Source organism: Oryctolagus cuniculus, chromosome 14, assembly GCF_964237555.1.
Source record: "Oryctolagus cuniculus chromosome 14, mOryCun1.1, whole genome shotgun sequence".
Taxonomy (NCBI): Eukaryota; Metazoa; Chordata; class Mammalia; order Lagomorpha; family Leporidae; genus Oryctolagus; species Oryctolagus cuniculus.
Genome location: NC_091445.1, coordinates 69,093,680 through 69,116,548, shown reverse-complemented (window position 1 = coordinate 69,116,548; position 22,869 = coordinate 69,093,680). Strand labels below are relative to the sequence as shown.

At 38.2% G+C, this 22,869-nt stretch overlaps 1 protein-coding gene across 10 annotated transcripts in view; it reads right to left on the bottom strand.

The window, feature by feature from the left end:
* The window catches only part of NNT (nicotinamide nucleotide transhydrogenase), a 104,214-nt gene that overhangs the window by 74,724 nt on the left and 6,621 nt on the right, over nucleotides 1-22,869 (bottom strand). For all 10 annotated transcript variants that reach the window (XR_011382030.1, XM_008262181.4, XM_008262180.4 and 7 more), the window contains exons 3-7: nucleotides 19,398-19,627; nucleotides 16,103-16,320; nucleotides 12,943-13,030; nucleotides 9,432-9,520; nucleotides 4,042-4,229 (exon numbers count right to left, since the gene is read on the bottom strand). Coding sequence is in view for 9 of the 10 variants with exons in the window: in XM_008262181.4 (XP_008260403.1) it covers nucleotides 4,042-4,229; nucleotides 9,432-9,520; nucleotides 12,943-13,030; nucleotides 16,103-16,320; nucleotides 19,398-19,627 (813 nt within the window). In the remaining variant the exon portion in view is untranslated. The remainder of the gene's footprint in view (nucleotides 1-4,041; nucleotides 4,230-9,431; nucleotides 9,521-12,942; nucleotides 13,031-16,102; nucleotides 16,321-19,397; nucleotides 19,628-22,869) is intronic.

Below are 22,869 nucleotides of genomic sequence, written 5' to 3'. Positions count from 1 at the left end.
TTTCAGTCCATCAGATATGAATGATTTTAGAAAAAAAAAATCAGCCTTTTTCTCATAATATTCTAACCTCTCTTTCACTTGTTTTTCTCTTTTGGTTTAAAAAAAGTAAAGGAAAATTCCTTTTCAGCCAGTCTTTTGTGACAAAGTATGGGTCAATGTCCTGAGCAAGGACTTTGAGCAAACTTAATGTGAAGATTGTAGCTTCAGAAAGCAGAAAACATTCATCTAACTATATTAATAAAATTTCTTCAAGCAGTCTTCAAAACTATCCCACAATTTGACCCTTTACTAAAGTACATTAACTAAAAACTACTTACAAGCATTAAGATTTCATTGGGGGGAAGGTATAGCCTAAAAGGCAGTATAACAAGCTTTGAATTCTGTCACTTCTAGCTTTACTAAGAGTATACTTTGACTAAAACTAGCTTCCTGGTCTCATTTACTCCAGGAGTAAATGTTGTGGCTCCCTCTACTGGCCACTTGCTGCATCTCATTAGCTCACACTTAACTCCTCTCCGCCTAGTGCAGCTGCCTCTCAAACGTCAGCGGGTGACTAAATAAAAGTCTCTCCACCCCTTCTTCAAAGTCACCTGGGGAACAGCTGAGTCAGGAGTCAGCCACGAAAGGAAAGGTCAAATCCTGAAGTACTCTCCTGCCGTGTATGATTTCTGTACTCACTGACAGATTTCATAACCGCCATGCTGAGTCCCTGAGCTGCCAGATTAGCATTCCCCTCTTGCACCCAACCATGGGTCTCATTTCTACACTCGCAGACGTTGAGCCATGATGACCTCCACATTTGCCTTCCTGCCTCTCTACTTCATCTAGTCCGCTCTGATGGGACAGGGTGTCTGGAGAAACCAGCTCACCAATTACCTGGGTAATCAGAAGACACAAAGAAGAGCTTGGGAAAGCACATTTCCCTACACAAGCTCATGGAGCTGATATCCATCAACTCCCCAGCAATGAGTTTACATTAGCCAGACTGTGGGAGGGTGTGCCAGAAACGAACTTCTCTTCTCCCACGGCCTCATCACACAGCTTCTTCTTTTTCTATTACATACACATATTTTATATATATATATATATATATATATTTAATTTATTTTTAAGGAATGCAAATTTCAAAAGTACAACTTTAGGAATATAGTTATTCTTCCCACCATACCCAGCCTCCCACCCACACACTCCCACCTCTCCTCCTTCTCCCTCTCCCCTTGCCAGTTCCATTCTCCACTGAGATTCATTTTCAATTAACTTTGTACACAGAAGACCAACTCCATACTAAGCAGAATTTCAAAAATTTGTGCACACACACACATACACACAAAGAAAAAAACTGTTTGAGAACTAGTTTTGCAGTTAACTCTCATAATACAACTCATTGAGGAAAGAGGTCCTGCATGGGGAATTAGTGCACAGTGACTCCTGTTGTTAATTTAACAATTAACACTCTTGAGGCTGGCGCTGTGGCACAGCAGGTTAAAGCCCTGGCCTGAAGTGCTGGCTTCCCATATGGGTGTTGGTTCTAGTCCCAGCTGCTCCTCTTCCGATCCAGCTCTCTGCTATGGCCTGGGAAAGCAATGGAAGATGGCCCAAGTCCTTGGGCCCCCGCACCCGTGTGGGAGAATCAGAAGAAGTTCCTGGTTCCTGGCTTCAGATCGGCGTAGCCCTGGCAGTTGTGGCCATTTGGGGAGTGAATCAGCGGATGGAAGACCTCTCTCTCTATCTTTACCTCTCTCTGTAACTCTGTCTTTCAAATAAATAAAATAAATCTTTAAAAAAAAATTAACACTCTTATGTCTGACATCAGTGACCACCTGAGGCTCCTGACATTTGCAGCCTAGGTTATGGAAGCCTTTTGAGTCCACAAACTCCATCAGTATTTGGACAAGGCCATAAGCAAAGTGGAAGTTCTGTCCTCCCTTTAGAGAAAAGTACCTCCTTCTTTGATGGCCACTTCTTTCCGCTAGGATCTCACTCACAGAGATCCTTCATGTACAGCATATTTTTGCCACAGTATCTTGGCTTTCCATACCTGAAATGCTCTCACAGGCTTTTCAGCCATACCAGGAAGCCTTAAGGATTCTGAAGTCAGAGTGCTACTTAAAGTGATTGTCTTTCCATGAGTCTGCTCACACAACTTCTAATTCTCCACAGTACCCTAGAGAAAGTACCATTTAAATACTCATCATCTGGTCCACTTTGTTTCAGAAAGGGAAAAATTAGAGTTGGCATAACTTTCATTATTCAGTTACAGAAGGAATAGGCAAGTAAGAGAAGAGGTAAGAACATAAAAGGTAGAGTCCTTTAGCTCCCAAATCTTGCTAGATTAAATTATCATTTACTGATTAATGAATACTTATTGGTTTAACATCAATCATGCATTGAGTGCAAAATATTATTTAGAAGATCCATGATGCCATGGATTAAGTCACTGCTTGGGATGCCTGCGTACCATACCTACCATATCAGAGTGCTTAGTTCTAGTCCTGCCTGATCCATTTCCAATCTATTCCTACTAATGTGCCTGGGAAGGCAGCAGTAATGAGTCTCTGCCACACACAGGGGAGACCTAGATAAAGCTCCGGGCTTCTGACTTCTGCCTGGCCCAGCTTCAGCTGTCATGGGCAATTGGGAAATGAATCAATCCATGGAAAATCTCTTTCTGTCTCTCCCTCTCTGTCAAATTAATTATTTGCCTTTCAAATTAATTATTTTTAAAGAGATGTTGTAAAGGGACTAGAAAATCCTGGCATCAAAAACCTCACAACTTCGTTGAAAAGATGAAACATACCTAAAAAGTGACAATGTGTCATGTCCATAAGTGAAAAATATACATTGGAAATTCCATAAATGTATATACACAAAGTCCTTTCTCATCCTTGTGTATAAAAAAGTCATCAGCATAACAATAACAATTCATCTTTGATGAATTTCAGATGATCTTTACTCTTTTCATCATATTTTTCATTACTATGTGAATTTCCTACGATGAGAATGAAGTATCTTAACAAAGGGAACAAAAATAAATCAATAATCAACTTGTGAAGGGTTTAAATGAAGAAAACCATTTACAAACATAATATTGCACACAGAATATGGTATAGGAACACAGTTATACAAAAATACCCAGAGAAGGGTCTACGCTGTGGCATAGCAGTTAAGGCCACCTCCTGCAGTGCCATCATCCCATATGGGTACTGGTTCAAGTCCCGGCAGCTCCATTTCCAATACAGCTCTCTGCTATGACCTGGTAAAGCAGTGGAGGATGACCCAAGTCCTTGGGCCCCTGAACTCGCATGGGGAACCCAGAGGAAGCTCCTGGCTCCTGGCTTCAGATCGTCCCAGCTCCAGCTATTGCGGCCATCTGGGGAGTGAACCAGCAGATGGAGGACCTCTCTCTCTCTCTCTGCCTCTGCCTCTGCCTCTGCCTCTGTGGCTCTGCCTTTCAAATAAACAGATTAATGAAAAAAAAAATACCCAGAGAAAAAAATGGAAGACAGGTCGGTGTTCTGGCATAATGGGTTAAGCTGCCATCTGCAACATCAACATCCTATATGGGCACCAGTTCAAGTCCTGGCTGCTCCAGTTCTGATCCAACTTCCTGCTAATAGGAAAGCAGTAGAAGATAGCCCAAGTACTTGGGCCCCTGTATCCATGTGGGAGACCTGGATGAAGCTCTTGGCTCCTGGCTTTGGCCCTGCCCAGACCCAGCCATTGCAGCCATTTGGGGAGTAAATCGACAGATGGAAGATTCTCTCTGTCTCTCCCTCTCTATTTCCCTCTATAACTGCCTTTCAAATAAATAAAATAAATCTAAAAAAAAATAGACTGGAAGAAAATGTATCCAAGAATTAATTACTATTATCTCTAGAGACTGCAGTGATTTTTGTCATGTCTTCTCATTGCCTAGCACTTTTATAACAGAAAATTGATCTTTACTTAAAGAAATTCAAATATTAAATAACTATTCACTTTCACTTTTGAAAAATCATTAGTAAAAGTGCTTTCAAGTTAACCATTTACTTAATGGCATACCTGGAATAAGTGCTGTGCTGATGAGGATGTCCACCTCCTTGCACTGTTCAGCAAAGAGTTTCATTTCAGCCTCAATGAATTCTTTGGACATTTCTTTTGCATATCCTCCTTGTCCCTCACCAGACTCCTTCAAATCCACCTCCAGGGGCTCAGCACCAAGAGACTTGAACTGTTCCAAGGCTGCAGCTCTAGGGTGAGTATGGAAGGCAAAATGGTGGTTATTTGAGGCCTCCAATATAGGAATCAAGATTATCATTCACATTTACATATTTTTTTTGACAGGCAGAGTTAGACAGTGAGAGAGAGAGACAGAGAGAAAGGTGTTCCTTCTGTTGGTTCACCCCACAATGGCCACTACGGCCAGCGCGGATCCGAAGCTAGGAGCCAGGTGATTCCTCCTGGTCTCCCATGCGGGTGCAGGGCCCAAGCACTTGGGCCATCCTCCACTGCCTTCCTGTGACACAGCAGAGAGCTGGACTGGAAAAGGAGCAATCGAGACAGGACCGGCGCCCCAACCGGGACTAGAACCAGGGTGCCGGCGCCACAGGCGGAGGATTAGCCTAGTGAGCCGTGGATGAACAGCTGTGTATATTCAGAAGTCAATGGCAGGGTGGGCATCTGACCTAGCAGTTAAGATAAAAGTTAGGACATTTGCATCCCATAAAGGAGTGTCTGGGTCTGAGTCTCAGCTATACTCTCAATTCTTGCTTCCTTAGGGAATGCACCCTAAGAGGAAACAAAAAAGTATCTGGATCCCTGCCACCCACACCTAGACCTAGACTGAGCTCCTGGAACTCTGTTTCTATGGGCCCAGATCCACTCATTTAGGGCATTTAAGGAGTGAACCAGATGATTCTGTCTCTGTCTCTGTCTACCTCTCAAATAAATAAATAAATTAGAAAAAATAAAAATAAAAGATGTGGTTGCTGTCAAAGTAAAAATAAAACTGTTATTTTTAAAAAAAGGTTTTTTGCATTCCTCCAGAAAACTGTTTCAATATTTTTCTAAAGGCAAGGTACAAATTTTATAATAATATTTTTATGAAAAAAGAAAATGATAGGAAATTCCAACTCCTTAGTTAAATTGCTAAAGGAATTTCACCATTGTCAATCCCAGTAATAAATTTTGTTTCCTGTGGCCCCAATGCTGATGATGACGTGCTAATATGCATTAGCATTTGATATAATTAAAATCACTCAAGTTGAAATTTTTTTATTTGTGAATATTCTGTTTTAAATGTGTACTTATTGAGGACATTTTCCACATAAATGACTCTCCTAGAAATATTTTAGTGAAGTAAATTTGTACCGCATCCCACTAAATTGTGCTTGTGAAACATTAACTGGTAAATGATAAAATGTAAAAAGCTAGCAAATTTAAATTATTTAAAAATACATTCAGTTTAAAAAACTAAATAAATGTTATCTAGTCACTGTATCCTGGTTGGAATACAGAACCAACGAAGACCTCAGCTCAGTGACAATGCTGTTTAACTCAGTAATATCCATTTGTCTACAGTAAATTCTAAACTTCCCTAATGACAACAATCACTCTAGTTACTTATTAAAAATTCACATTTCCAGGCCTCTCCTCAGACCTACTGAATTATAATCTCCAGCAAAGAGAGCAGAAGCTATATTTTTAGCAAGAGCTACCAGTCGTTGGAAACTGAGGCCTGAGCCAACAAATCCTTAGGGACCATCATGTTCACTGTATGTATGAAGGGTATGCATGAAGGGTAGGACATAGAGTCCATTGTTGAACAAGATGTTCCCTCTGCTGGCTCGAACAAGGAGTCCAGTAGCTCTGGAGGTCAAGTTGCAACCACAAGTGTTATATGCTTTAAGAGGAAGCCAAAGCTGAGGACAGCAGAGAGGAGAAACAGAAAGTTCCCACCCCTGATAGCACCAGTATGCTGCTGACTCTCATGTGAAAGGGAGCCCTTCTTGTGGATTTTCAGTTAGAGGAAATGATACATTTCTTGGTGGTTTAAGCTGGTTTGAGCTGTTCTTTTCCATCCCTTGCAGCCACAGGGATACAAATCTTTTCAAAAGTTTAAGAAATGCCTATTATTAAGAAAAAATGTAAAAATTATACACACGCATGTGCATGGGCAGACTTCAGAACTTTTGTGGAAATGGAATGAAAAGACAAGCTTACCTTGGTCCAAAAACACTTTGAAATCCATTTGTAGTGGTTCAGAAAACACATTTTCTGTGACCTTTTTGAGCACCCTAGATATATGTATGTGTATATACACATTTTTCCAAAGAATCTCATTTTTGTTCAAAAGGTAGATAAAACTCTCAAGAATTTATACTGACACATCACCAACAATTGTATCTCGCTGACAGATTCATAAAAACTATTTTTATTTTCTTCCTTCCACTTTTTTGTAGTTTCTAATAATAAATATGTATCACTATAAATATAAACACTATTTGACAATCTTTACTGCTATATTTTTGTCCACAAAATATCATTTTAAAATACCACATCATAACTTATAATGTATATGTCTTTTAATGCCAATATTCCATTTCTAGAAATTTATCTTAAGGAAATAACGAGATGGATACACAGATATATGCATATACACACAACAAACAAAATATTGTTTATAGAAAGAAAAAATGTCCATTTATAGAGGACTAGTTAAATAAATCATTATACTTTTATACAACATAATTCTATGCAACCATTAGAAATATTTATAGATAGGGAAATGTCTTCAGGATCTACAGGTGAATGGAAAAAGGTTAAATAGTACTATTAGTAAAATTACATTTTTAATTCATGTGTGGAAAAAGAAATATATTAAATTATGAACAGCTAACTCTTGGCAGTAAGATTTAGGGTACTTAATTTTCACATTTCTAATTTTTTATATTATTCTTAATTGAAGGGATAATCATGTTTTTATAATAATAAAGTAAAATTTTTATATTTCTAAGCTTTGTAATATAGGTATTAAACAAGATCATCACTACTGTTAAGAGGAGACTCTCCTAGTTATTGTTTGAAAGAATTAAAAATCATTTCCCATTAATATTACTGAGTTGTCCGTAAATCTGAAAATGCTTAACTGAAAAAGTGTATCAGTTGTCCAGCAAGAATTTTAAATCAACTGTGTTTTCCAATATATTTGGATTTCATATTTATAATGTGATATCAATTGCTAGTCTCAAAATAAGACTAGATTGCCTAATGAACAATAATTTTTAGAAAAGCAAAATATTATTTCAGCTACATCTTTCTTACTGTACAAGTGAATTATTTGTATAATAAATATAAATAGTTATGCAACAGCTATTTTGTAGCAGTCTATTCTGCAGACAAAAACAATGACATCCATACACTAAAATTCTCACTAGTTCACCCTCCACCACGTTTCAAACCATGTCTAGGTCAAATACATACATTTATATTTCACCACTATTGTCCACTTCAAGGGAAACATGAATAGCCTGCTTTCTACAGGCTTGGAGGTCCTGAGAAAACTTCCCATCAGCAGCATCAGAAAGGAAAAGGCAGGACTAATGGCATGGTTATCTCTGACTCCCTTTGGCTTGTGTCCTGGTTACTTTGGAAATGCCTATTTTCTCATTTCACATGGCAGCTATTTATCAGAACATCAATTCTCTCAACTCCAGGTAAAGACTGTTAGCAGTGTTCTGCAGAATATTCTTCACTCTGAAAAGTCACATTCTTTCCAACATTCAGCATTCAGGGTTTTTTAATCAGTCTATATTCAAGACTGGCAGTAGTACTGCCCTCAAATGATAATACATAATCTCATGTCACAGCTTCAGAAAGGACTGCAATACATAAATGAAAACAGAACTATGGGGCTGGTGCTGTGGCGCAGCAGGTCAACGCCCTGGCCTGAAGCGCCGGCATCCCATATGGGCGCCAGTTTGAGACCTGGCTGTTCCACTTTCTGTCCAGCTCTCTGCTATGGCCCAGGATAGCAGTAGAGGATGGCCCAAGTCCTTAGGCCCCTGCACCCATGTGGGAGACCCGGAAGAAGCTCCTGGCTCCTGGCTTCGGATCAGCGCAGCTCCAGCTGTTGCGGCTATCTGGAGAGTGAACCATTGGATGGAAGACCTCTCTCTCTCTCTCTCTCTCTCTCTCTCTCTGCCTCTCCTCTCTCTGTGTAACTCTGACTTGCAAATAAATAAATCTTTAAAAAAAAAAAAAAAGAAAACAGAACTCAATAAGCACTTAATAAGATCCAGGATCTAGTATCTTCAGCAATGAAAATGAATTTTAATTAAACTTGTCTTTAAAGACAATCTAAGAAAATGTATACATATCTTCTTTAAAAATATATACAATGAACATAATCCATTACTTCCAACTAGGGACTCTAAAATTACCAAATAAAGATATGCAACTCTACCCTCACATTAAAAGCAAGAGCCTTAGCATAAACAATGTAATAATAATAATAGTTATTATTATTATTATTTATGTATTCCTACTCTTAAGTGAAGTACCTGGGAACTGTTGCCGTGGCAGATTTATCTGCTTCAGTCCATTTAAGGCAGGGTACCAGACCTGCCTCCCACCCCCAGCCTGGTCTACTCACTTTGTGCTTTGAGATGTCTCCTATGGCAGTCTCTTTCTTCAGACATCTTTGTTCATGGCCTACCTAGTGCCTAAAACCACTGTGAACAGAAGTAGGACAAGTAGAGCAACGTGTTTGAATCTCAGGACAGATGTAACTCTGGTGCCATGGCCAATCCATACAATGAAACAGAACTGTGAGGGGCCAGCACCGTCGTACAGTGGGTTAATCCTCCACCTGCAGCGCCAGCATTCCATATGGGTGCCAGTTCTAGTCCTGGCTGCTCCACTTCCAGTCCAACTCTCTGCTATGGCCTGGAAAAGCAGAAGATGGCCCAAGTCCCTGGGCCCCTGCATCCATGTGGGAGACCTCGAAGAAGCTCCTGGCTCCTGGCTTCGGATTGGCACAGCTGCAGCCACTGTGGCCATTTGAGGAGTGAACCAACGGAAGGAAGACCTTTCTCTCTGTCTCTCTCTCTCTCACTGTCTGTAACTCTAACGCTCAAATAAAATAAAAATATTTAAAAAAAAAAAAAGAAGTATGAGTTGGTAGTTTTGAATTCTTTTATTATTATCACTATTATTATTATTATTATTTATGCTGTACTAAGGCTAGTTACTTCCATGTTTTTTTTTTTCCAGTAAGCAATATGTTTTCACTCTAAGTTTACTTTTTGAAAGTGGGAATATTTTTAAATGCAAAGGGCTTATAGATCAGTCTCCATGTGCTTTTTCAATTTATAAATTCTAAGGAAAGTATAAAATAACCCATTTGAAACAAGATGTTTTCTCACCACATCAATCACTAATAAAGTACTCACCTCGTGTCAAATCCTCGAACAATTGCACCCATCGATTTTGCTGCACCTGCAGAAGCCAGCCCAGCAACACCACCACCAACTATGAGAATCTGGGAAAGAAGACAAAACCAGTTATGTGTTAAATAAAGTTCATTATCAATTGATTATTTAAAAAATCACCAGCTAATAGTTATCGGTACATTGGTATATAATCAGCTTTCAACACATGGCAGAGCTGAGGTCGTGGTGATCAGCGCTCAACACACGGCATGAGGGGATGGACTATTCTTTGGCTAAATCATCACTGTTTTTAAAGTTTACCAAAGGAACAATTGCTGGCAAAGGTCATCAACCTTCAATAAAAAATAGCTTGTCCATTAAAGTCTGTTACGTATCAGTGGAAAAGCTACAAAGGCACAATTGGTTTTACACAAGTTAAAGATTAACAGGTTCTCTCCCACTGTAAAAAAGCTATTTTTTAAGAAATTCCATGTGACATGTTAACTTCTTCTCTTCTCCCAAATTCTAAGGTTTTTCCATCTTCACAAAATATCAAAGCACATTTCAAAGATGGGTACAACTAGACTGAAACATCTATCTCAAGCCCTATTTTGAGCTCAAATGCTTCTAAAAGGAACTGTCATTAACCAACCATATAATTCTGCAATATTTTGAACAAACTGTACCTGAAACATAAAGCAATGTAACTACTCTCCCTAACCATGAAAGGTACAGTCAAGAGAACCACAAAATTCCTCAGGAACAACAGCCCCCTCCCCCCACATTCTAAGAAATAAAGCAAGAACAATGTTGTCTCTAGTCTGAAAAGGGCCTTCCAGAAAAAAAGTCTGTTATACATCCCATAAACAGTCAATTCAAGGCAGCTTATTGTTCCTGTAGAAATAAATGCCACCCACAGAAACAGTAAAGCTTACAAATTCCCACCCACCCATCCTGCCCAAGCTTCCTTCTGCCTATTTGAGAAGACTAGACCAATCAAACTGTGCTCTAGTGACCCCATACAGGGTCTCAGAGATCCTGTGAACTGGATCTTGATGAGGACGGTTTGCTAGGGAGAGTGAGAAAGTACATAGGACAAAGAGGAAAAGTGAACAAGCAAGCTCTTGGCTCCAAGAGGCCAACCCTGCTGCACACAAAAGCTCCACTAATTCCCAAAAAAAAAAAAAAAAAAAAAAAAAAGAAAAGAAAAAGAAACAAAGCAAAATACAAGGATCTTCCAAATGTTCATGGAAAATGTGTACTAAGAAAAACTGCATGAATTTCAAGAATTTTTTGCCCCAAAATAAACTTACCTCTTTTTTAAGATGTATTTATTTATTTGAAAGGCAGAGTTACAGAGAGGCAGAGAGGCAGAGAGAGAGAGAGAGAGAGAGAGAGAAGCCCTCTATGTACTGGTTCACTCCCCCTAAACTTATCTTATAATTCAGTTTTTCCCACAAACTGATGAGGTACCCATTCACAAAATAAATACAAAGCACAGGACTAGGCCAAGTTATCCTGAATCAAAAAATAACAAGCATACATGATTGCAGCAGCCAGTGCTATGGCATAGTAGGTAAAGCCACCACCTGCAGCCTTGGCATTCCATATGGGCACTGGTTCAAGTTCCAGCTGCTCCACTTCCAATCCAGCTCTCTGCTATGGCCTGAGAAAGCAGTAGAAGACAGCCCAAGTCCTTGGGCCTCTGCACCCGTGTGAAAGACCCAGAAGAAGCTCCTGGCTCCTGGCTTCAGACAGGCCCAGCTTTGGTGGTTTCAACTATTTGGGGAGTGAACCAGCAGATGGAAGACTTCTCTCTCCCTCACTCTCTCTCTCTGCCTCTCTGTAACTCTTCCTTCCAAATAAATAAATACATTTCAAAAAAGAAAGAATATATGAGTATAGTAAGATAGAGGAATAAATTTCAAGATACCTATTATACATCAAGACAACTATAGTTAATCATATGTTGTATCTTTGAAAAATATAAAGAGAACAGATGTATAGTGTTCTCACCACAAGAACGACTATGTGAGGCAATACATTTGTTAATTATCTATATTTAACCATTCCATAATGTGTATATATATACTTCAAAACATGTTGTACATCATAAAAATTCCCTTAGTCAAATGCCCTGATTACATCATCTCCCATTTTTTGTCCTCTAGCTCCAAAAATTGACAAAGAATAAAGAAACCATAGTCGTTTCTATGAACCAAAAGTCACAATAATTAAGAAACCCAGAGTTTGCTAAATAGCATCTTGAAGCTTTTTTAAAAAAAAAATAGTAATAAATAGGCCATACAGAACAAGTTATCTAAATTCCCTTTAAAGGTTCAAGTTAGTAAGTCAGAAACAGAAAATGACAGTGGAACTCACTGGAACTTCCAAAAAAGATCAAATTCATTTTTATAAGCAATTGTAAATGTCCAGTTTCTTTGAACAAATGATTATTTCTATCTACTTGAAAAGCAGAGAGAGGGTGAAAGAGAGGAAGAAAGAGAGAGAGGGAAAAGAAGAGAGAGAGAGAGAGAGAGAGAGAGAGAGAGAGAGAGAGAGAATCTTCCATCTTCTGGTTCACTTCCCAAATACCCACACCAGCCAGTGCGGAGGCCAAGCAAAGCCAAATCCAGGAGCCAAGAAGTCCATCCAGTTCTCCCATGTGGGTGGCATGTGCCCAAGCATTTGAGCTATCATTTGTTGCCATCCACGTGCAAAAATTATCAGGAAGCTAGGTTGGAAGTGGAGTAGCCAGAATTCAGACCAGCACTGTGATACCAGATGTGGGTATTGCAAGCAGTGGTCACACTGAATGTTCAGCTTTGAAGCTCAACCCTATATTTGTACATACCATAAAAAGTCATCAGTGCGAGGCTAATATATAATAAGAATTTTTAAATAAATATACTTTAAAACTATATGAGCACACTTTTAAAAAGTTCATGGAAAATTAAATTAAAAGGTGCATTTATTTTGGTGCAAAAATTTTTTTTATTTGACAGGTAGAGTTATAGACATATAGACAGTGAGAGAGAGAGACAGAGAGAAAGGTCTTCCTTCCGTTGGTTCACTCCCCAAATGGCCACTATGGCCGGCGCTGTTCCAATCCAAAGCCAGGAGCCAGGTGCTTCCTCCTGGCATTCCTCCAAGCATTTGGGCCATCTTCCACTGCCCTCCCAGGCCACAGCAGAGAGCTGGACTGGAAGAGGTGCAACCAGGACTAGAACCTGGCGCCCATATAGGATGCCGGTGCCACAGGCGGAGGATTAGCCAAGTGAGCCACAGCACCGGCCCCGGTGCAAAAACATTTTTAAATTCATATATACAAGAGGTCTTCACAAAGTTCAGGAAAGGTATGTATTATGAAAAAATTATGAGTGGATTTCAAAATTTTTTGGATTTCAAAATTTTGCACACCAAAACAAGTACATCTTTTCACTCCATTTTCCCAAGAACTTTCTAAAGTACTTTGTTTAATATACCTTTACTTTTAATTAACATTCTGAAGAAACATTAAAGGAATACCTACCTTAGCTGGAGGAACTTTCCCAGCAGCTGTAATCTGACCAGTAAAAAATCGTCCAAAATGATTTGCTGCTAGGACAACAGCCTTATAACTTAGAAAATAAATAAACAGATTAATAGTTTCATAAAATGAAAGCTGTTAGACTTATATGTCAAAAGCTAAGTGTAACTAACATTGATATTACATTAGGTGGCAAGAACAGGTTCTAACTTTTATTTACAAATATATACTTACCCCTTTCACCTTTGCAACAAGCCTATAGATGGGTACAATTATTATCCTTACTTTTTGGGTTAGGAAACTGAGATACAAAGTGAAATGAAGAGACTTGTGGCAGGTCACTCAGCTAAGTGCTGGAGTCAGAAGTCTAAGCGGGAAGCCTACCTATGGAGGCAGACTCTTATCCACCATGTTGCCTAGATTCTTTAGAACAAATACTGCAAAAGACTTGTTGAGATAGAAAAAGCAATGAAGGAAAGACAAGAAAATACAATGGTAGGCTTTAGGTGTTGGAACCACACATCCTCCCAACTTTCATTTACTTCACTATGTTGTCCAAATTTTCTTTGATGTAATTGATGTAATGCTTCAACAGTAGGGGGAAAGTGTTTAAAAAAATTAGATTAGCCATATGCTTTAACATAATAAGAGTCCAATCACAGGACACAAAAAACACTCCCCTTATTCTCTAATAGTTCAAAGCATGGAATTTTGAGACAAACTGGTCTCTGTTCATAGCCTAGTTAACTTCATGACCTGGGAAAAATTTCTATAATTCTGTAAACCTTGGTTTTTCTCATCTATGAAATGGACACCAAAAGAGCATCTGTCTCTTAGAAGTGTTATAAGGACAAAAATGAAATAATACAGGTGAAATAACTGATGTTACACTTGTCACAATGTTCAATAAATATTAAGTGTTTCAGCTAAAGAAACAAAGTATGCAAGGATAACATGCACCAACTCTTATTTAATAAGATATTTTTGACATTAACTTCATTTTCATTTCAATTTATACTTAAAAGGCACTTCTGTACATTCTCAGTAATACTCACTCTGCCTCTGCCTAATATAATGCAACTATTTAATGTTAACACCACTTGCCAGCTGGCAACAAAACTTCTCTCTCATAATTTTTATATAATAATTGACCCAAAAGCCTATAAGAGTCACCACTGTTACTTTTTCATACTAGAGCAGAAAGACAGTATTTGAGAGAATATATTATCTATTAGTCTTACTTCTGAGTTGAAGTGCTAATAATTTTCAAAGGGCAAATATGACAAAGTTCCAAAGACCACTTTAAAGAATTAATTTTGAAATTAGGATTTTAGAAGAGCCAGTTGCTATTCTGAAAAAAAATCACAAAAACTGACTGATTACACAGGAAATATATATATATGAAAACACTGAACTGATAGTGGGGAAAGGTGACAAACTGGGTATTTTCTTGATGAGAGCAAAACAGCTCAAATGGACATTAGTGAAATGGAAGAAGTTATGTCTTCACTGTAAGATGGCTGTGTGTCAGTTACACAAAAAATGATTTATCACACACCATGTGGGCATGTATACTAAATGATTCATTTCACGTGATGCCCTTTCAATATACCACAGCTCAGGACCTAAGACAGATTCTTCAAATTGTATCCTGTGAGTCCCCAAAGGTTTAAGCTTCAGACTGAACTGGGGCCACAGTGGGTAGGACAGAGAATAAGTATGTTTCTAGGCAGAACTTCCACACTAGCACAACTAATTCCATTCTTAGATACATTTATAGTGCCTCATAATATTTCATTTGCTCAAAAGATTCCGCAACTAAAGCCACTGGGCCAGAGCTACTGGTTTTCACATTCTTTCACATATGTGCGTTCCCTGTGACAAAATCAACAGCATCCTTTAAAATTCTACTTTTTTTTACATTTTCTATGTAAGACTTTAAGTTCCACACTGCATAATATAACTCTTCTACAAACAAAATAAATAAAGAATCAACTTATTTTGTCCCTTGGTAAATTACTTATACCACACACAAAAATCTCTTCAAATTGTTTGCCACACTACATTAAGGACAACAAAACATGACTTTAACTGATCATTCTTGTTTCCTGCATCTCATTCATATCAAAAGTAAGCAGTTTAAAGACAAAGTAGAATCTGTGCTGTTTGATACATCACAACTGAAAATATAAAATCTAAACAAACTCTCAGGTCATGTGTTAGGCTATACAAGGTTTTCTTCATGTGATTCATTTTTTTTCATGGCCTTGTATTTTTCCTTAACACTTTCTTTCATTGCTGTCTCATTTATATTCTATTGTCAACTACCAACAGTTTTCCTGTTTGAAAGCGAATTCAAATAGCTTCTTACATGAGCTGCTTTTGCAAGCATTATCCACTTCCAGATTCCTCCTACCTGCTAAGGCAGTCAGCAACACACTGCACTGCGTTCATGCAGTCATCCCTATCCCTCACCCATGGCAGACATGATTACTCAATCATGGCCAAGTTCTTCTGAGGACAATGAGTCTTAGAATCCTCCCCTAATAGCATGGCCAGCAATAAACAGGGAATGTATTAGTGCCTGCCAGGCAAATGAAGCTTTTAACCATCTTGGATTTAAAGGTTAAAGGACATAGTTAGCCATCAGTTTATCAGTCCAGAGTTTGACATTAGATGAAACTCTCTTTTGTGCAGACGTTTCTCCTATTCAATAAGTATTTTATAAATTTACCAAAGCAAAATCCAATTAAGATGGTAAATCTTCCAATATGTACATATTATATTTAACCATATGAAACTGCCAATATTCAGGCATTTTTAACCTATAAAAAAGCAATTTCAACATAATACATACATGCATACATACACATATGAAATATAATGTATTCCTCACACAAATAATCTGATAGCTATGTCCTTTGGTGGATGGAAATACTACTTCATTTCTACCCATAGAGTGTACAATAGAGTTCATTTCCAATCCAAGTGCTGTGAAACAATAAAATGATTCTTAAAACTAATTTAAGTGCTCTCTCCAAAGTCTACAATTTCCAACAATTTTTACAAGCAAGCTCATTGTAAGAGAGAACAGCTATGGTGTGATTGTTTCTGTAGTACCATTGTGCTTCTGTTCAACAGAAATGGAAAAGAATCAACCTACCCAGCAATGTTGGCCATGGAGCTTAGCGCGTCATATCCCTGAGCAATTGTGACTCTTGGAACCTGGTCCATTGCCAGCACCGTCGTTTTTCTTTTGGAAAGTTTATTTAGCAAGTCTGGATTTTGAGCTGGGTAAATAAAACTAATCAGTGTTCCTGATGCCTTTAAAAGGTCAGCTTCATGAATACCTAACGTTGGATTAACCATGGGGGCTCGTACCTGAGAAAAAAGTCAAACCAAAGATTAAAAATACAAAAATTTTAAACATATTTTAAAGTAAATAGGCCAATTTAGATAATATGCCATAACTGGTATAATACTCTAGACATAAATATTTCATCAATGAATGACTAAATTCTTTAGCAAAGTAAGATACACAAAGAAGTATATCACCTATCCTCTGACAAATGACCTACTGAGTTTTTTGAGTAAACAGCACACATACCTATTAATGCACAGTCTATGTGGAGATTCTACAACAAACCTTTCCTCCAAAATCCATTACTTAGCCAAGAATAAATGGACAGAAAGTTTTTGTTGCATGCTTAAAGATTCAATCCTTACTAATTTTGGCAAGCATAAACATTTGGAATAGTCAGACATTAAGAATGTTTTTAGACTAAAATTTTCATGGCACTAAGTATAGATTTACATCATCTGAAAATTCCAGATGACTATTTATACATACATAATTGAAACTAACACCCTTGTTGAACTGGGTTTTAGCAAAAACCTACAATATATTCTGTTATGTAAACAAGTATCAGATACTGGGCTGGTGCTGTGGCGCAGTGGGTTAAAGCCCTGGCCTGCAGCGCCGGCATCCCGTATGGGTGTCAGTTCAAGTCCCAGCTACTCCACTTTCGATCCAGCTCCCTGCTAATGCGCCTAGGAAAGCAGCAGAGAAATTTTTTAAAGTATCAGATAAATCCATGAAAACACACTATATATGCTTGAAATGTCTACTTTTTTAAAGACAAATTTTTAAAATCCATTTACTTTTAAATGTTTTTGCCCAAATTTAAAGTAAATTTTCATGTCATTCCACTAGCTACCAGTGCACAGCACTGCTTTTAGGCAAATAAACACAGAAAGCATAGCCTCTGGGACTTATGTTTTAAATACAAACAAAATCTTTGGATCAGTCATATCCTAACATAGAATTTTACCTCGATTTTCCCATGAGACACCTTGGTCTATTATTCCCATTTCAGTTGTTGATCTGGTGATGCACATAATTCTAAGGTTCTGGACTTTAATTAAGATTCTCTAACAAGATCTAGTTTTTCTCCATGAAAATCTACACATAGTTTTAGTACAAATTAGAAAACAACTCTGAATTTATTCTGCTGGTCCCTATCTGAGTAAATCCAGGCAACAGGCTGTTTCCTTGAACTAGATTTGACACAAAAGAGGAACTCAAGGTCAAGTTAGTTAATTAATATTGTAAAAGGTTACATACATTCTATATAAATGCACTTCAAAAAATTCGTGGAAAATAGAACTAAATGTATGGCTTTAATTTTGTGCAAAAACATTTTTAAATTCACATATAGATTGTCATGATATGCATTTTCCACATGTTATAAAAAAGTTTTCGCACCAATTAATTCTATTTTCTGTCAACTTTTTGAAGTACTCTTGTATTAGAGGATATCACAGCATATTTTTAATATGGTTACACATTGCGAAATCTGCAAACATACACAACACTTCCAAAATTTATGTGTACCCTTAATTTATGTGTACCCAAATTTATGTGTACCCTTTTTGTGAGGTACATCTCAAAATGTTTTGAACCCTAGAATTATCCTTATTTTTCTATTTTCTCAAAGTTCTTTTACTTCAAGTTATTATTACCAATATCTGTAAGCCCAAATCTTTATTTATTTATTTATTTTTTGACAGGCAGAGTGGACAGTGAGAGAGAGAGACAGAGAGAAAGGTCTTCCTTTGCCGTTGGTTCACCCTCCAATGGCCGCCGTGGCCGGCGTGCTGCGGCCAGCGCACCGCGCTGATCCGATGGCAGGAGCCAGGTACTTCTCCTGGTCTCCCATGGGGTACAGAGCCCAAGCACTTGGGCCATCCTCCACTGCACTCCCTGGCCACAGCAGAGAGCTGGCCTGGAAGAGGGGCAACCGGGTACCCAAATTTTTAAAAAGCCCTAGTTGAATTGCAATTTATCTCCAAGACATAAATTCTGTTAGTTTTCTACACCAAAAATTTGTTTTGTGTCTTTTATAAAAACAACTGTCAGATTATTCACTGGATATTATCAAAACACACACATAAAAAAGCTTGTCCTGCATGAAAAAATTTAAGTTTATCCTATTGTAATAACCATGTTATGTAATTCATATACCTTTGTCTGCCTTGATTGCAGAAGGATTAGGATCTAATGTACAAGTTTAGTTATCATGTATGCTGGACTCCATAGTCTCTCCCTCATTCCCTATGTGAATTTTTACTTCCAATGTGTTAGTTCTAAACTCCTTCAGCAGATAGATTTCTTCCATACATTACCTTAAGACCCTCTTTTAAAGGAGCTAAGGCTACATGCTGCTCAGCCCAATGCTGCCTTCCTCCAAGTAGTCTTACTCTGGGAGACAGCACTTATGTCAGTGCTAATCATTGTACTATCAGGTATCAGATCACTGTGCACTCAGTCCCAGGATGAGGCCCACTTCTGCTTGCCATTCTAGCAGTAAATACTCACCTGTAGGTATTCTGGATATGTCTAGACCATGTCCTGCAAATTTTCCCTAATCAAAAGGGAATTTCCACATAGCAAATATAAAAATGAAGATCACTTTTCATGTCCTCATGGTTAAACACGGATCACATAGCCTGATAAAATTTCTAGAGGAGCATGAAAAATATTCCCCAAATGCAACCATTTTTTTGAGAAAACAGCCTTGTTTGAAATTAGGAAAAGCTGAAATGACAAATGTTTGAGGTGACAGATACACTAATTACACTAATTTAATCACTGCATATTATCTGTGTGTTTGTGTGTATGTGTGTGTGTCAAAACATCATGCTGCAACCTATCAACATATACAATTATTTGTATCAGATCCCATGAGTACATATGACTATATAAGAAGGAAGGAAGGAAGGAAGGAAGGAAGGAAGGAAGGAAGGAAGGAAGGAAGGAAGGAAGGAAATAAAGAGAAGGGAAGGAAACAAAGGAGAGAGAAAGGGGGAGGTTTATGGCATCAGAGAAATAATCTTTCTATGAAAGTATTTCAGAAAGTCAGCATGCCGTAAGTGGGAAAGAAAAAAGGAATAATTACTTTGACCACCAAATCAGAAGCCAGCACTTCCTTCGTCCCTTGGATTTGGGCACCTGCTGCTCTATAATGGTCATCAGAGAACTTGGAAGCTTCGCCTGCACCAGATTCCACCACAACATTAAAACCCTGTTTGACCAAGGCCTGCACACCAGCAGGAGACAATGCCACTCGCTTCTCATTTTGGAAAATCTCCTTGGGGACTCCAACAGTCAGTTGCTTATATGGAATTCCTACAAACATACAAAGGCAAAAAAGAATTGATAAAAACAAAGACAAAAAATATCCTCAATAACAGTTAAGTAAATGGAAAAGGGCTCTCTCTCTCCTTCAAAATAAACTGCATACACAAGTTGCTATTTAAAATGATGCACCTCATTCACAATCATAATTCTTTTATCACTTTTGATAGATGATGAGAAATTTTTATGCCTACTCTCCTGAGAGTTCTAAATATTATTTTTAATCAACCAGCTCCCTTCAAGGCACAAAACAAGCTTAGTTTATTCTTAGGAAAACAACTGGGAGGTTGAACGATCACTCAGAATGCTAACTCCCACACTTCAAACCAACTGTCTTAGGTTCTGGTCTCTGTCCTGACCTTTAACAAAGATGAGAAATGTACTTTTTTGTTGTTTTGTCTTTTTCTTATTATTGTTATTTATTTCAAAGGACAAAGAGGAGTGGAGGGATAGAAATCTTCCATTCCCTGGTTTGTTCACCAAATGCCTGCAACAGTCTCATAGGACTGAGCACGCCAAAGCCAGGTCTCCCACGTGGGTTGCAGGAACCCAAGGACTTGAGCCATTACCTTTCACCTTCCAGGATACACATTAGCAGGAACTTGGATCAGAAACAGAAGCACTCAGATATGGGATGTCGGCATCCCAAGTGGCAGCTCGACCTGCTGTGTCACAATACCTGCTTCTAAGGCACTGTTTCAAAGAATAATCTTATACTTAGACATTTTGATGGCCTGCCACACCCAAAGTCCATTTCCTGCCAATTCCTCACAGATTTCCAAATGTTGTATCTTGAGAATCTATACTTTAGTCACAGCTGATGAAACAAGAGACAAGCAATAGAGTCAAAGATAAACATCTACAGGGCAGACATGAGGAAAACTGGCAGCTCCAGCCTATGAGATGATTTACACAGGAGTGCTGCCTGAGGACACTCCATACTAGCCAGTGACTCTCAAACTCAGTCGGGTTCTCTCTCAAGGACTTGGAATGGGAGACTCACAGAAAGGGCCAAGGAGAGTGAAATGATACAAAAGTTATTTGTAAGCACAGCCATGGAGAAATCAAAGGGAGGTAAGCAGCACCTTGGCAGACACATCATAGTGGACATTTATAGAGAGAATATGAGTCTTAGCTATGAAAGCCAGTATGATGTCCCACTACTCCAAGAACCAGATGAATGGAAGCTCTCATGCTTCCCCAAAAAATATAATCTGATGTGATTCTGTGCCCTGCAACCCCAAAAGAGTCCATATAACACAGCTAAATAACATTGCTTTCTCCTGCTGTTTTACTCAATATGTGGGCATAAACACATTTTTTAAAAAGATTTATTTATTTATTTATTTGAAAGGTGGAGCTACAGAGCAGAGAGGAGAGAGAGAGAAACCCACTGGTTCATTCCCTAAATGGCTACAACAACCAGAGCTGGGCCAATCTGGAGCCAGAAGCCTGGAGCTTCTTCCAGGTCTCTCATGTGGGTGCAGGGGCCCAAGGACTTGGGCCACCTTCTACTCCTTTCTTGCACCATAGCAGAGAGCTGGATTGTAGGTGGAGCAGCGGGGACTCAAACCAGTGCCCATATGAGATGCCAGCACTACAGGCAGTAATTTTTCCAATTATGCCACAGCACAAGCCCCCATAAACACAATTTAAAATAAACAGCTAGCTGTTTCTATATAAGGTTTAATAAAGTATAGGTTATTGACTCTTGCAACCTGAATTCTGAATATACGTATTTTAAAAATGAATCAAATCATCTCTACAGAGAAGTTCATTAAGTGCAACTTCAGAGAGATCAAGTCAATTTAGAAATATTGGAATTTTAACATGGTCTTAGAGCCCACACTACTTATGTGGTAATAATTTAGAGCAAACCAAAGGCAATCAAATGCCAGCTCTTACTCCTTACTTGAAGGACAGTTAGAAAAATAATTAAAAGTTGGCAAATTCTGGGATTGATGTGCTATGTTAAATAACATAGTTATTTATCTGAAGTTAATTATCTGACAACTCCAGATTACTTTTAGGCCCTACTAACCAAAAGTCAAAAAAGTGAACAAAGATGACTGAAGTCATGTCAAAAATAAAGGGCTCCCACTGACCAAATGAGATAATTTGAGCATCTAGGAATACTAATTAATGACAAAGGAGTAAAACATATTCAAATATGTTAAAAATCATGAGTTTGTCTTTATATTCAAGAATTAAGTATCTGTTAAAGCTTCATTGGTCAACTTTGGAAGATAAGGCATGTGATAGGCAAAATAATGTCCTCTCCAAAATATCCTTAAAACATCAAGAAAAGAGGTTATAAAATCTATTCAAGGCAGACATGAAAACTCAAAATGCCTAGCAGTGTAGGAGTCCTTGATGAATAGCCAAATAGTATTATGAACTTTAAAAAGAAAGGGCATTATTCTCTGTGACAAACACGGCTTCCCAAATACCCACTGATTTTCTCCACCTAATGTCATTTCTAGCTAGATATGTTGCCTTCTGGAACAAAAGACTAAATGTCTGAATCTTACAACTACAAATGCCAGCCATATGCCTGAGTTCTGGTCACGGAGGGGTAGACAGAACTGCTGGTATGGTCCTTGGGCAAAACTGCCTTTTCTGTGTATGAATTAGAAGAAGTAGAAGAGTAACATGATCTTGTGTTTTAAAGAGCAGTCTCATACGTGTAGCACAGACTGTAGGGGGACAGAGTTAGAAAGCACAGGGATCATTTAGGAGACTGGAGCATTACATTAGCCAGGTAACAGATGGTGATCGTTTGGACCAAGGTGACAAAGGTGACAATGAAAAAAAGGGCAGACTCTAGATTTGAGTTAGAGGACATATGACTCCAAGATTTCTGACTTGAGCAATTGTGATAATGCTATTTACTACTAATAATAATGATAATACTAATAATAATAATGATAATGCTATTTACTAAACTAGGAAGCATTAATGTAGATCAGTTAATACACTGAACTCCTAATTCCTGAGCACAAATGAGCTACATATGGTAAAATTCCCCAATACTAACCAGGGGGAAGGACTGGTGAGGAAATGGTTACTATGAGCAATGAGTGCCTATGTACAACTCTGCTGGTGCTTTTTTTTTTTTTCTTTTTCCATTACCTTTGATTCTCTATTAGCACTGGCAATTAGGAACTTCTATACATGGAAAATTGGAAAATATAAGACAGCACTCACTGTTTTTTCATTTACAATGATCGGTC